We start from the raw sequence: 12,987 nt of genomic DNA on the forward strand, positions 1-12,987 counted from the left end.
ATTAGCAATCTCAGCTGTGCTTCTGTAAAGTGACTGGGAGGTTAAGCTGTTTAAACCCTTCAAATTCCCTGCTCTTGAGCAGGGAACATAAGAAGTTAGCTGGGGAGTCTGAACTCACTGCCTCAGCCCTGTTGGGACCTAGGAAGGTGTTTACCTGCAGTATTCAGGGTAGCCAAGGAGACCAGCTGCAGGGCGTAGGAGTGAAGAAGAGAAGAGTCCCCATGTTCTGACTCAGGTGAATACACAAGCCAGAATCTAGCAATGACTTCCTAAGAACCTTGATGTGGGGGGAAGAGTTAGGAAACAGATTTGTTTACCTGAACACGGGTATGAAATTTCTCCCAGGGTCTAAGGTTAGAAGATTGACAAATCTTATCCAAAGTATTGATTCAGAAAAAAAAAAAAAACACACATTTCAAATTCAAGGTTACAAGTTAGAACACACTGTTTCAAATCCTAGTTAGCTATTCAGATAACTATCATAAAGCAGCTCAAGTCTGACCTGAAGAGCCCCATAAGACTGCCGGTCCCTGAAGTTTCACAAACTGACTCAGTCTGCATCTTGTTCCACACAGAATGGGATGGCTTCAGTCTCTGGTGCTCTGCACCCTGGCTGCATGCTGTGTGGCTAGGTCTCCACCCCAGCCGGCCCTGAACCCCTTACCCCAGCAGGCCCAGAACCCCTCACCTTTGGTTTCCCGGGGCTGCAATGACTCGGATGTGCTGAGCTTCGCAGGCTTTGCCCTGCAGGACATCAACAGAGAACAAAAGGATGGCTATGTGCTGAGCCTCAACCGAGTGCATGATGTTTGGGAAGAGTATCAGGTAAATAATAGCCTCCCTCCCCCATTTCTATGGCAGGCATTGAGCAGGCTTTAGTGTCTAGTCATGGAGTGGGAACCAAGAAATACAAGTTGGCAGATGCTTACCAAGTTGGAAACCCTGCTAAACTTGTTCTGTCTACCTCTGCCAGAATGTGCTACAATATTCTCCTTGTTGCTAGGAACAAATGTAACAGTTCTGCTCCTCTGACTCCTAGTGAAGGTTTTTTTTTTTTTTACAACTTATAAAGGATCCATTCTTGGTGGATTTCTGTCTCATGTGGAGTGTGGTGTGTTTATCCTTCTCATAGGACGACGTTGGAACTCTGTTTTACCTCACACTGGATGTGTTAGAGACTGGCTGTCATGTGCTTAGCAAGAAAGCATGGAAGGACTGTGATGTGAGGACCCTTCATACTTCGGTAAGTGTTTGTTGTTAGGGGCTCAATAGGATGAAGAGTTTCAATGTTCTTCTTTATAATCATCTGGGCAAAGTGTCTGTGTGCTTATTCTAAGGCTGTAGACAGAACCAAGTTTAATCAGAGGAATTTGTGAGAAGTCATATTAGCATAATGCTGTGCAGAGTATAAAAGCTGTCCCCCAGATTGTCTTTTACCTTCTGTGGGCTCTGAACCAGTGTTTGAGTTGTGAGAAGACCTGAGATAAGGAATCTGGATGTGGGATTAAGGTCAACATCAGGAGAGAGGGATCAGGGGAGGAGGGAGAGGGAGGAAGAGGTAGGGAGAGGGAGAGATTTTAAACTCATTTTGTTTTGTTTAATAAACATTAATAATGAGGTTGGAGAAGAGGAAAAGGGATGGTTTACTATGGGAGTGGTCTCTCAGAGACACCATGGATAGCTTTCCTGGAATCATGGAACCTAGAGCACTCAGAATCAACCCTTCCAATGGTGACATTGAAGAATCTTAAAATAGTCCGTTTCCATTTGATTTTGAACTATCCTGGAATTATTTCCATGGATGGATACGAAATGGTGGCATGAGCACAAGATCGTGTTTAGAAGTAAAAAAAATTCGGCTCTCTTTGCTAAAATGCCTCATACTGACAACTCTGAGTAAGAGTGTACTGACTCTGACATGATAGTAGTTGAGTTCTCACCCAGGTAGAGTTCAAAACAGAAGCTCATGTTCAGAAGGGGTTCTATTGTAGGATGATCTGGAGATTCCTCTTCAATGCCATGACACAGACAATGCTATCATTAACTTGTGGCTTTCAGAGTCCCCCATGCTCACCAGCATTAAGTCACTGACAAAGGAAGAACATGGGAGAACAAGGAAAATGGGCTGGACCTGGAAGTGGTAGCACAGTTTCCTTCCCAGGTCTGTTTGCCTTCTGGTGGCTAGAACTCAGTGGTTCACACTTACTAGAGAGGGATGCTAGAGAGCCTGGTGAAGAACTGTTGGGAAATGGTTCAGCAATTCTCTGGTCAACACAGTGTTTTGTTTGTAAGTTTCTCATTACTTGAAAATGAAATCTTCAAATTCCACTTGAGGTTGGGGGGAAGTGTATTTTAAAACCTCATGTTTCCATCTACAATATCATAAAATGTATTTATTGGTTCCAGGTTTATGGCCGATGCAAAGCAATGTTTTATATTAATAAGCCAGGAAGGGTTCTCTATACACCTGCCTATAACTGTACTCTTCGTCCAGGTAAGAGATTGTGATGATTTTTGTTAATTTTAATAAAAGAAGAAAAGAGTTTAACCAGAACTTTGTTGAAAGTATATAGGCTTTCTCCTCCCTTGCAATTTTTTTTTTTGCATGTCAGTACTGAGGCTTGAACTTGGGGCTTTAAACTCTTACTTGGCATTTTTGCTCAGGCCTGATGCTCTACCATTTGAGCCATACTTCTACTTCTGTTTTATGCAGTTAATTGGAGATAAAAGTTGCTTGTTTTGCCAGGCGCTGGTGGCTCACGCCTGTAATCCTAGCTACTCAGGAGGCTGAGATCTGAGGATCGCGGTTCAAAGCCAGCCCGGGCAGGAAAGACCGTGAGACTCTTATCTCCAATAAACCACCAGAAAACCGGAAGTGGCGCTGTAGCTCAAGTGGTAGAGCGCTCGCCTTGAGCTGAAGAGCTGAGGGACAGTGCCCAGGCCCAGAGTTCAAGCCCCACGACCGACAAAAAAAAAAAAAAAAAAGTTGCTTGTTTTTTTTTTTTTCTGTCCATGCTAGCTTCGAGCTGGGATCTGCGGATCTCATCTTCTTGAGTAAAGCTTACAGGTGTGAGCTACTAGCACCCAACCAATACTTGATTTCTATTTTTTCCAACTCCAGTTATTCAATACTTCCAGTATTTGCCTTGCTAGTGAACTTCAATGTGTGATGCTCGTCTTTCCAGAGTGAATCTTCCTAAATCATCTTCAATTTCTCCATATTTATTTCCTGCATAAAATCCTACCTTTTCAATCTTAACATAACTGGCACATCATCTTACAATTTGTCCTCAGGCTCCTTTGCCATCATTTCCCTGACATCCCATTCAATTGGAAACATTATTATCTGAATATATATTGCATTTTCTAATCTGTATTTTGCCTGTGCCTCTCCCCGAACTGAGCATATCCTTGATGACTTCTGCCCTTGGAACTCATTCTCTTCTTTAAGGAATACCATCAACACTTTTCCCCCCATTTCTCCATAATGCTTTCTAGTCAAGAATGTGTCAGGGCTCCCTTGTTACACATGCTTATAAAACCTTGGTTAAACCACTAATGAAACATAGATAATGCACTACCTTGATGTAGAGTCTTGTATCCTCTATTATCCCTCTTTCTCCTTGCTATCACTCATTCCTTTCAGGTTTAAGGAATCATTAGCATTGTTGAATATATAAATAAGCTAAGAATAAGCTTGAAATGAATGACATTCGAAATATACATATACATTCATTTTGGATCTTTTCTTTTCGTGCAAAGGGAAAGTCCATGAATGTAAGCATTCATAGTATGGGGAAATAGGATGTAGACACTTATCAAAACTCTCTCTGTGTGTGTGTATGTGTGTGTGTGTGTGTGTGTATGTCTATGGGTATGTGTGACAGAGAGAGAGAAAAAGAGAGATTCCTTGCAGATCTTATTAAAATGCACATTCTGATTCTGTATGCTTGGCAGGGCCTGAGATTCTGCATTTTTACCCTCCGGGTGATAATGATGCAGCTGGTTTCCTTGCCAAGGCAAAAGAGCAAACCTTTCATTAGCCACAGCTGAAGGTTCCTGGCTTTGAAGAGAAGACTAACTTAAAATGAATTAGAGAACAACTTATAGTCTTAGTACTGTATGATGGTCATAGTTATCAGAACTATGAGAGTCAGGAAATGACGGGTGATAATGCAGGAATGACAAGCGGTGGATCTAACTCTTCCATAATCTTTCATAGTCTCCCAATATACAGCCAATATATAATCCTTTTCTTTCCTTTCCCTTCCTTCCTACTTTCCTTCCTTTCTTCCTGTGCCAGTCTTGGGGCTTGACCCAAGGCCAGGGCATTGTCTCTGAGCTTTTTATTTTTGCTCAAGGCTAGTGATCTACCACTTGAGCCACAGCTCTACTCTTGGCTTTTTGGAGATAACAGTCTCACAAATTTTCCTACTCAAGGCTTTGAACTGTGATCCTCAGATCTCAGCCTCTTGAGTAGATAGGATTACAGGTATGAGCTACCTGTGACCAGCTTGAACAATGTGTTTCCTGTGAAAAGCTTACAGGTAAAATCCGTAGCCTGATATACTAGCAAATTATCTTCCATCTCCAGCTCTTCCCAGACACTATGGCTATTCATCAATGTGATCATTCTTTCTAGTCACAGTGGTTCAACCAATTTGGTTCTGTCTCACCTGCATTTTCTAACCAAAGGGAAAGGCTTCTACCTTCATTTTTATCATCTTCTTATTTTATAAGCATTTACTGAACATTATGTGTTAAAAGTTATGGTATGTTTTAAGCACCAACTAACAAATAAGACATGGCAACAATGAAATCCCAACCTTTTAAAGGCACCCAGTATATAGAGGCAATGGTAAGAAATTACACTGAACTGGGAAGGAGGTGTGTCATATTAATATACTGTATTATGCATCTTAAAACAAAATTTCTAGAGTATATACATTTGCGGTAGGTGAATGTTTTGCTTGATTTCTTTTGTTATTATGAAAGAAATAATGCTCATTAGAGAATACGCATTTCCAGGAGATTCTTTTCCAGAAAATATTTTTCTTCTTTTATTATTATTATTATTCTGTGTGTATGTGTGTGTCTGGATACTGTTCCTTAGTTTTATCACTCGAGACTGGCACTTGAGCTACAGTTCTACTTCTGGATTTTTTTTTTGTGGTTAATTAAGAGATTAGAGTTTCATGGACTTTTCTGCCAGAACTGGCTTCAAACCATAATCCCCAGATCTCAGCATCCTGAGTAGCTAGGATTACAAGAATGTGCTACACATGCCCAGCTTGTCTTTCTCTTGTTTTTTTTTTTTTTTTTAATATTTCTTTTGGTAGTACTAGATTTTGAACTCAGTCCTTGTGCTTCTTAGACAAGTGCCTTACTCTGTGAGGAACATTTTCATCCCTGAAAAGATCTTTCCCACTCCATCCTCATTAACACTGAATAGTATCTAGTTTGTTCAATCTTGGCCTCTGTTATTTTCATGACTTATGAAAATAAATTCCTCTCGTTGGCATCAACAGTTTCTCGAAGAAAGATTCATACTATGTGCCCTGATTGCCCCAGCCCCACCAACTTGTCAGACCCCGAGGTTCTGGAAGCTGTGACTGAGTCTCTTGCAAAATTCAACAGTGAGAGTCCCTCGAAGCAGTACTCTCTCGTAAAAATCACCAAGGCCTCTAGCCAGGTAAGGCTAAAATGACAAGGTCAATTATGCAAACAATGGATCTCATCACTGTTGCTATAATTTCCTAAGGTCAGCAGAAAATATCCTGGTTCTCCATTTCTTAAGAACTCCAGAACCTGGGGCTGGGAAGGTGGCTCAGTGGTAGAGCGCTTGCCTTGCATGCCTGAGGCCCTGGGTTCAATTCCTCAGCACCACATAAGCAAAAAGAAAAAAGCCAGAAGTGGCGCTGTAGCTCAAGTGGTAGAGTGCTAGCCTTGAGCGGAAGAGCTGAAGGACAGCGCCCAGGCCCAGAGTTCAGGCACCATGACCGGACCCCCAAAAAAAAAAAAAAAAAAAAGAACTCCAGAACCTTTCTCTATATTTCCTCCTCTGGTAATCTGTTGGACACTCAGTCATGTTTTCATCTTTGTTATCCCATGGCACGTCTGTGCATATCCCATGACCTGATTTTACTTCATTGGTGTTAAGATGTAAAATGGATTCATTGTCTTCAATAGAGGGGTCTGTGTAGGTTCACTATTTACTGCTATGTGCTCAGATCTGACTTAGCAAGATGACTTTTATTCCATGTTAGGGCCTGAGGCAGGTACTGAATTTTCTGGGTTAGAGATAATGGAGACTCATTTGTATTTTGGATTATGTTGCTATCTCTCATGTAATATATATTTTCTCTCTTGTATATAGAGCATGTATTTATATACACTAAAAGACAGCTATTTATGAAGAAAAATAAGCTCACCCACTAAGGGAAAATGTTTAGAATTTAAGAATTTAATGAAGGTGTAGTGATTGTGTTTTCTAAATACACAAATCATGGGGCATGTTGGACTCCTGTGGGGTCTTGCAGGGACAGTGGATTTGTGTCTTGTGGGGCAATATGTTTGTGTGGTAACACAAACATATTGTGTCTGGGCATTGGAATTGTTTCTGTAAATCTAATGCTGCCAAGTAAAAGGCTTGACTTTAACATATCAACCCTGTCTCATAACAGTGGGTGTTTGGCTCTGCTTACTTTGTGGAATATTTAATCCAGGAGTCACCATGTACCAAGTCCCAGGAGAGCTGCTCACTGCAATCCCTAAACTCTGTGGTGAGTATATTTGAATATTCTTGCTTATTGTCATAATTTAGATGATCACTAAATGTGTTTAACACAAATTACACAAAGTATGAGATACTCCTCTTCCCCTCAAGAAGCAATTACCTATTTAGAAATTAGGCAGACCCAAAGATGGTGGCCAGTGGCTTCATGGAGGCAATTCTAGCTAATATGGGATGTGGTCATTGAGCTTTGAAGCCAGCCCAGGAAGAAAAGTCCATATAACTCTTCTCTCCAATTAACTAGCAAAAAGTCAGAAGTGGAACTGTGGCTCAAGCGGTAGAGCACCAACCTTGCATGAAAAGTTAAGGAATGGTGCCCAACCACTGAGTTCAAGCCCTATTGCTGGCATAAAATTAAAAAAAAAAATGATGCAGACCCAGATGCGATGACAAAAACACCTATTCAACCATAACTATACTTTACATTAGCAACATGATGCAACTACAAAAAAATGGTAAAATGTAGATGAATCTCCTCATGGTTGATGCTGATCCTACTTGGATTGGGTTACATTTGAAATGCACTGTAGTAGAAAGAGAGGGCGGGAGGGGCTGGGAAGGTGGCTCAGTGGTAGAGCGCTTGCCTTGCATGCTCGAGGCCCTGGGTTCGATTTCTCAGCACCACATAAGAAAAAAGCCAGAAGTGGCGCTGTGGCTCAAGTGGTAGAGTGCTAGCCTTGAGCTGAAAAGCTAAAGGACAGCGCCCAGGCCCAGAGTTCAGGCCCCACGACCGGACCCCCCCCCCAAAAAAAAAAAGAGAGCGGAGAACAAAGGAAAGAAGGAAGGAAGGAAGGAAAGAAGAAAGAAATGAAAGAGAGCAAGAAAGAGAGAAAGAAAGAAAGGAAGGAAGGAAGGAAGAAAGAAAGAAAGAAAGAAAGAAAGAAAGAAAGAAAGAAAGAAAGAAAGAAAGAAAGAAAGGAGGAAGGAAAGAAAGGAGGAAGGAAAGAAAAGAAAAGAAAGAAGAGACCATTAACATGGTGTTCCATTCCTTGGACCACTTTTTATAAGAGAAACAGTCAAATAGCAACTCCATAATGACATCCATAATGAGGGGGTCACTTTAAGAACATCTAGTGGGAATGTAAATGGGTACAATGTATTATAGCACAATGGGCAAAAGGCACCAGAAATATTTCTCATTTATTGACAGTAACTGCTTTACTAATATACAATTTATGTACTGTAGTATATTCATAGACTGTAACTGTAAGATCCACAAATATAGAAAAAAATCAGATTCAATTTAGTTGTTTAACCAAAAAACAGCTTATAAAATAATAAGGAGCAAAGCTAGGTGTTGGTGGCTCATGCCTATAATTCTAAGTACTCAAGAGGCCGAGATGTGATCATCATGGTTTCAAGCCAGGCTGGGCAGAAAAGCCCAAGACTCTTATCTTCACCAAAAAGCCACAGTGGAGCTGTGGCTCACATGACAGAGTGCTAGCCTTGGCACAAAAGCACTCAGACTCTGAGTTCAAGCCCCAGGACTGTCACACACACATACACACATACAAACACACACACTCACACTCACACCACACAAATAATACAGAACACTACTAGGAAGCTATTATGAAGATAATTATAGAAGCCTATCCAATATGGTAAGAGAATTTGCTCAATATATTGCTTAGTAACATAATAGATATATAATACTATGCTCCAATGTTTAGAAAACAATATGTACACAGGGAAAATCATTAGAAGAAAATGAATTATTATAAATAATAACTGTCTTCCATCGATTCCAGATTGTTTTATCTTCCTCTTGTTTAAATATTAAATAAAGAACTATTTATTACATTTGTAATAAGAAAATCGTTATTTTATATTAAAATAACAGTAAGGTGATGAAACAGTTATTTTTGTCTAAGAAGAAAAAATTTAGGTGGAAAATACTTGGAAGGGATGCCATTTTAAAAAAAAGACAAAAACAAGTTTTAAAATTGACAGAAGGATAGAACTAAGGCCAACAGTTAGAAGTTATATAGATACTGGTTTCTGCTCAATGCAAATACATTTTAATAATTAGAGTTTTATTCCTCAAGATATAAGGAGTTTTCTATTATTGGAAGCAATTTACCCTAGTTTGTGTGATTTCTTGGTAGAGGTGATTTGCAGGGAATGGGACAGAGCCTGTCTATCATAAACAACAACTTAAAAATGTTGATTGGTTCTGTGCCAATGGAAGCAGAAAGTGAGCTGATTTCCATTTATGGTAATCTTAACACTGACATGACTTTGTATTTTTTTTTCTTTATTTTCAGTCTGTTGGTCTTTGCGAAGGTTCTCTGACTAGAAGACTAGGAAAGTTTGTTACTGTATCTTGTGACTTCTTTGAATCACAGGTATTTTCTTCAATCTAATTGTCCTTTGTGAAAGAAAAGAGCATTGTATTTGTGTATACCCACCATGACCCACCAGCTTCTTTTGAGATCCGAGATCCTCACTTTACTCAAGCTATCCGAAGGGGACATCTACTGGTTGGAGCTAGTCACACTCATTCATGGTAGCTGGCTAGAGCCCTGCCATATTTTATTTTAATTACAATGTGGTTTAAGATTACAGAAACAATGAATGACCAGCTTGGATAGCCCAAGCTTCTGAGACATGAAATTCAGTGTCCCAAAGAAGTCTTACTCCCAGCCTCAGGAGAAGTCACTTCTATAAAAAACATTCCATTGCCGGCTGTGGTGGCTCAGGCCTGTAATCCTAGCTACTCAGGAGGCTGAGATCTGAAGATCGCAGTTCAAAGCCAGCCTGGGCAGGAAAGTCTGTGAGACTCTTATCTCCAATAAACTACTAGAAAACTGGAAGTGGTGCTGTGGCTCAAGCGGTAGAGTGCTCGCCTTGAGCTGAAGAGCTAAGGGACAACCCCCAAGCCCAGTGTTCAAGCCTCACGACTGACAAAAAAACAAAGAACCAAAAAAACATTCAGTTCCCCCATCATGGAAGTTACTAAGCATCCCATATTAGTCAGCCTGGTACAGGCTGCTTTGCTTCCAGTCCTGTTCTGCACCTGTGAGCTCTCTGACCTCACTCAGTTCCCCAAAAGAAACTAAGAGCAGCTAAATGAGGGTGCCATGCAAGGTCCAATACAGAATAGACAATGAAAAGTGCCAGGTAGGAGTGACAAATGCTTGCAATTCCTAGCTACTGCTCAAGAGGCTGAGATCATGATTCAAAGCCAGCCTGAGCAGACAAATCCCAGAGTGCTTTTGTTGTTATTGTTGTTCCAGTACTAGGGCTTCAATTCAAAGCCTGGGGGCTGTCCCTTAGCTTTTTTTGCTCAAGGCTGGCATGTTACCACTTGAGCCACACCTCCACCTCTGGCTTTTTGCTGGTTTAATTGGAGATCAGAGTCTCATAGACTTTCTTGGCCAGTCTGGCTTTGAACTGTGGTCTTCAGATCTGGGTCTTCTGAGTAGCTAGGATTACAGGTATGAGCCACCAACACCCATCTGAGAGACTCATTTCCAATCATCCAATAGGAAAATAGAAGTAGAAGTGTGACTTAAATAGTAGAGCTTCAGCCTTGAGCCAAAATGCAAGGGACAGTCAGAGGCCAGGAATTCAAGCCTAGAAGATGCATAATTAATTAATTTAAAAGTAGATAATATAATAATAATAAAAGATACCACCTGCTGCATGCCACCTGCTGCTACTACTGGGAACAGAGACACCTCATCAAGTCTCTCTGGATCATTTTCAGCTCTGAAATTGTGAGACTTGAAGCCAAGCTTTTATAAGTCTAGGTCTTCTCTGGTCCTTATCTGTATTTACTTTCCCCCTTGAACCAGGAGCCCCATCCTCTTAGCTGATTTTTTTTTGCCAATCCTGGGACTTGAACTTAGGGCCTGGGCACTGTCCCTGAGCTTCTTTTACTCAAAACCAATACTCTACAACTTGAGCCACAGCGCCATTTCTGGCTTTTTCTATTTATGTGGTGCTGAGGAATCGAGCCCAGGGCTTTATGCATGCTAGGCAGGCATAAAGGCAAGCATTCTGTCACTAAGCCACATTCCCAGCCTCCTTTTAGCTGGTTTTACTGTATAAGATTCTACCAGAAAGGAATAAAACAGCTTGAGCCTGGTACCTGTCAGGGCTTTCCCTAGAAAATTCATTAATTTTTTTTTAAATTTCAGGTTCAGGTTCCAGGAAGTGAAAATACTGAGGCTACCCAGGGGCCCCCAATCCTCGCTGAGACAGAGGACCCATCTGAGAAAAAGCTTTCCAGTTTCCCCATACCAAGGGGCTCTGTCCAGCACCTCCCTGACTTGGATGATGAAAAGTCCAAAGATCCTCAGGAGAAAGATCCTCAGGAAGCCTTCCCCGTGCAGTTGGACCTGACCACAGATCCCCAGGGAACAACCGTGGATGTGTCTTTCCTCTTCATGGGGCCTGAGGAAAAGAAGCTGCGTGTGCTGCCTTTCCCCTCAAAAGAACAGCACTCTACACAGTGCCCATCGCCTGCCAAGCATACCAGTCCTCTTATTCTCCCGCCCTGAGAATCACAGAGAATGTACCATGTGGGTGTGATTTCTTGTACAAGATGAGAGGTGGTAGGAATGGGACAGAGAGAGAGGTTCAAATGTAGACAATGGCTAATAAAGTATGTCCTTTTCACTCTTCTTGGCTTCAATGTGTTGTTGGGAATGGGCATAATGAGACTAAAATCCCCATGTGGGCTACACTGTATACCCACCTACCAACATGTGCACTCCCAAGCAAGGGTTTATTAAGATAGTCATCCTGTTTATGCTCAGCTCTTTAGACATAAGCTGCCCAAAGGAATTTCCCTAAAAGATGGAAGAAATTAAAGCTCAGTAGAGTTGCCTTCACGACCTCCCCTTTGCCTACAAGGTCAAGTCTAGCTCGATCTTGCCCATGCTATTTTCAGCCCTTGACCTCTTTTCATCAGCCTAAATATCTCTATAGTTGGGTCACTCACTAAAATGAGGTCACATAGAAGCGAAGTGTGCCCATAGTGTCTGCCAGGCTTATTAGAACATGACGCTCGATAAGTCTTTATGTTTGTGTGTGTTCTAGTACTGGGCTTGAACTCGGGGCCAGGGATCTTTCCTTCAATCTTTTACTCAAGGCTAGCTCTTTACCACTTGAACCACAGTTCTATTTCCAGCTTTTCTGTAGTTAATCATTGGCTTTTCTATCTGAGCTAGCTTTGTACCATAATCCTCAGATCTCAGCCTCCTGAGGAGCTAGGATTACAGGTGTGAGCCACCAACTCCTGGCTCCTAGTGTCCTTTTTCCAATATTTAAAAACTATATGGTTCTGGGTGCGAGTGGCTTACACCTGTAATCCTAAACTACTCAGGAGACAGATCTGAGGATTCTGGTTTGAAGCCAGTTTGGGCAGAGAAGTCTCCATGAAACTCTTATCTCCAATTTACCACTCAAAAACTGGAAGTGGAGCTGTGGCTGAAAGTGATAGAGCACTAGCCTTGAGTAAAAGAGCTCAGAGACAGTGCCCAGGCCCTGAGTTCAAGCCCCACAGCCAGCAAAAGCAAAACAAAACAAAACAAAATCCTATGTGGTGCTGGGTGGTAGTGGATCATGCATATAATCCTAGCTATTTGAGAAACTGAGATCAGAAGGATAGCAGTTTGAGGACTGTCCAATCATACACACAAGATTTCTTCTCAACCAATAGCTGGACACAGAGGTACACACCTGTCAACCTAGCTATGTGTGAAGTTAAGATTCTGGTCATAAAACCAGATTGGGGAGAAAACTCTGAGACATCCATCTCAACAGAAGAAGCTGGGTGTGGTGGTACATACCTGTAATCCCAGCTACAATGGAAAGTGAAAAATAATAGGATTGTGGTGTAGACATGTGCCTGGGCAGGAAACAAGAGACCCTAACTTAAAAAATAACCAGTGCTGGGCTGGGAGGGTGGCTCAGTGGTAGAGCGCTTGCCTTGCATGCCTGAGGCCCTGGGTTCAATTCCCCAGCACCACATAAGCAAAAAGAAAAAAGCCGGAAGTGGAGCTATGGCTCAAGTGGTAGAGCGCTAGCCTTGAGCTGAAGAGCTGAGGGACAGCGCCCAGGCCCAGAGTTCAAGCCCCACGACCGGACCCAAAAAAAAAAAAAAAATAACCAGTGCAAAAAAAAAAAAAAAGTGTGGGAAACCAGGAGGCATCTGTGGCTCATACCTGTAATCCTAACTACTC

The 12,987-nt window shown here is 41.7% G+C and overlaps 1 protein-coding gene across 1 annotated transcript; it reads left to right on the plus strand.

The window, feature by feature from the left end:
• Nucleotides 1-457: 457 nt before the first annotated feature.
• Fetub (fetuin B) lies at nt 458-11,424 on the plus strand. The gene is made up of 7 exons (XM_070029780.1): nt 458-825; nt 1,133-1,243; nt 2,407-2,494; nt 5,529-5,692; nt 6,684-6,782; nt 9,061-9,141; nt 10,939-11,424. Exons 1-7 carry the CDS (start codon nt 577-579, stop codon nt 11,299-11,301), a joined length of 1,155 nt encoding a protein of 384 aa, XP_069885881.1. The 5' UTR covers nt 458-576; the 3' UTR covers nt 11,302-11,424.
• The last annotated feature ends 1,563 nt before the right edge of the window (nt 11,425-12,987 follow it).

This window comes from Dipodomys merriami, unplaced genomic scaffold, assembly GCF_024711535.1.
Source record: "Dipodomys merriami isolate MVZ:Mamm:240054 unplaced genomic scaffold, mDipMer1.0.p SCAF_2, whole genome shotgun sequence".
NCBI classification, from domain to species: Eukaryota; Metazoa; Chordata; class Mammalia; order Rodentia; family Heteromyidae; genus Dipodomys; species Dipodomys merriami.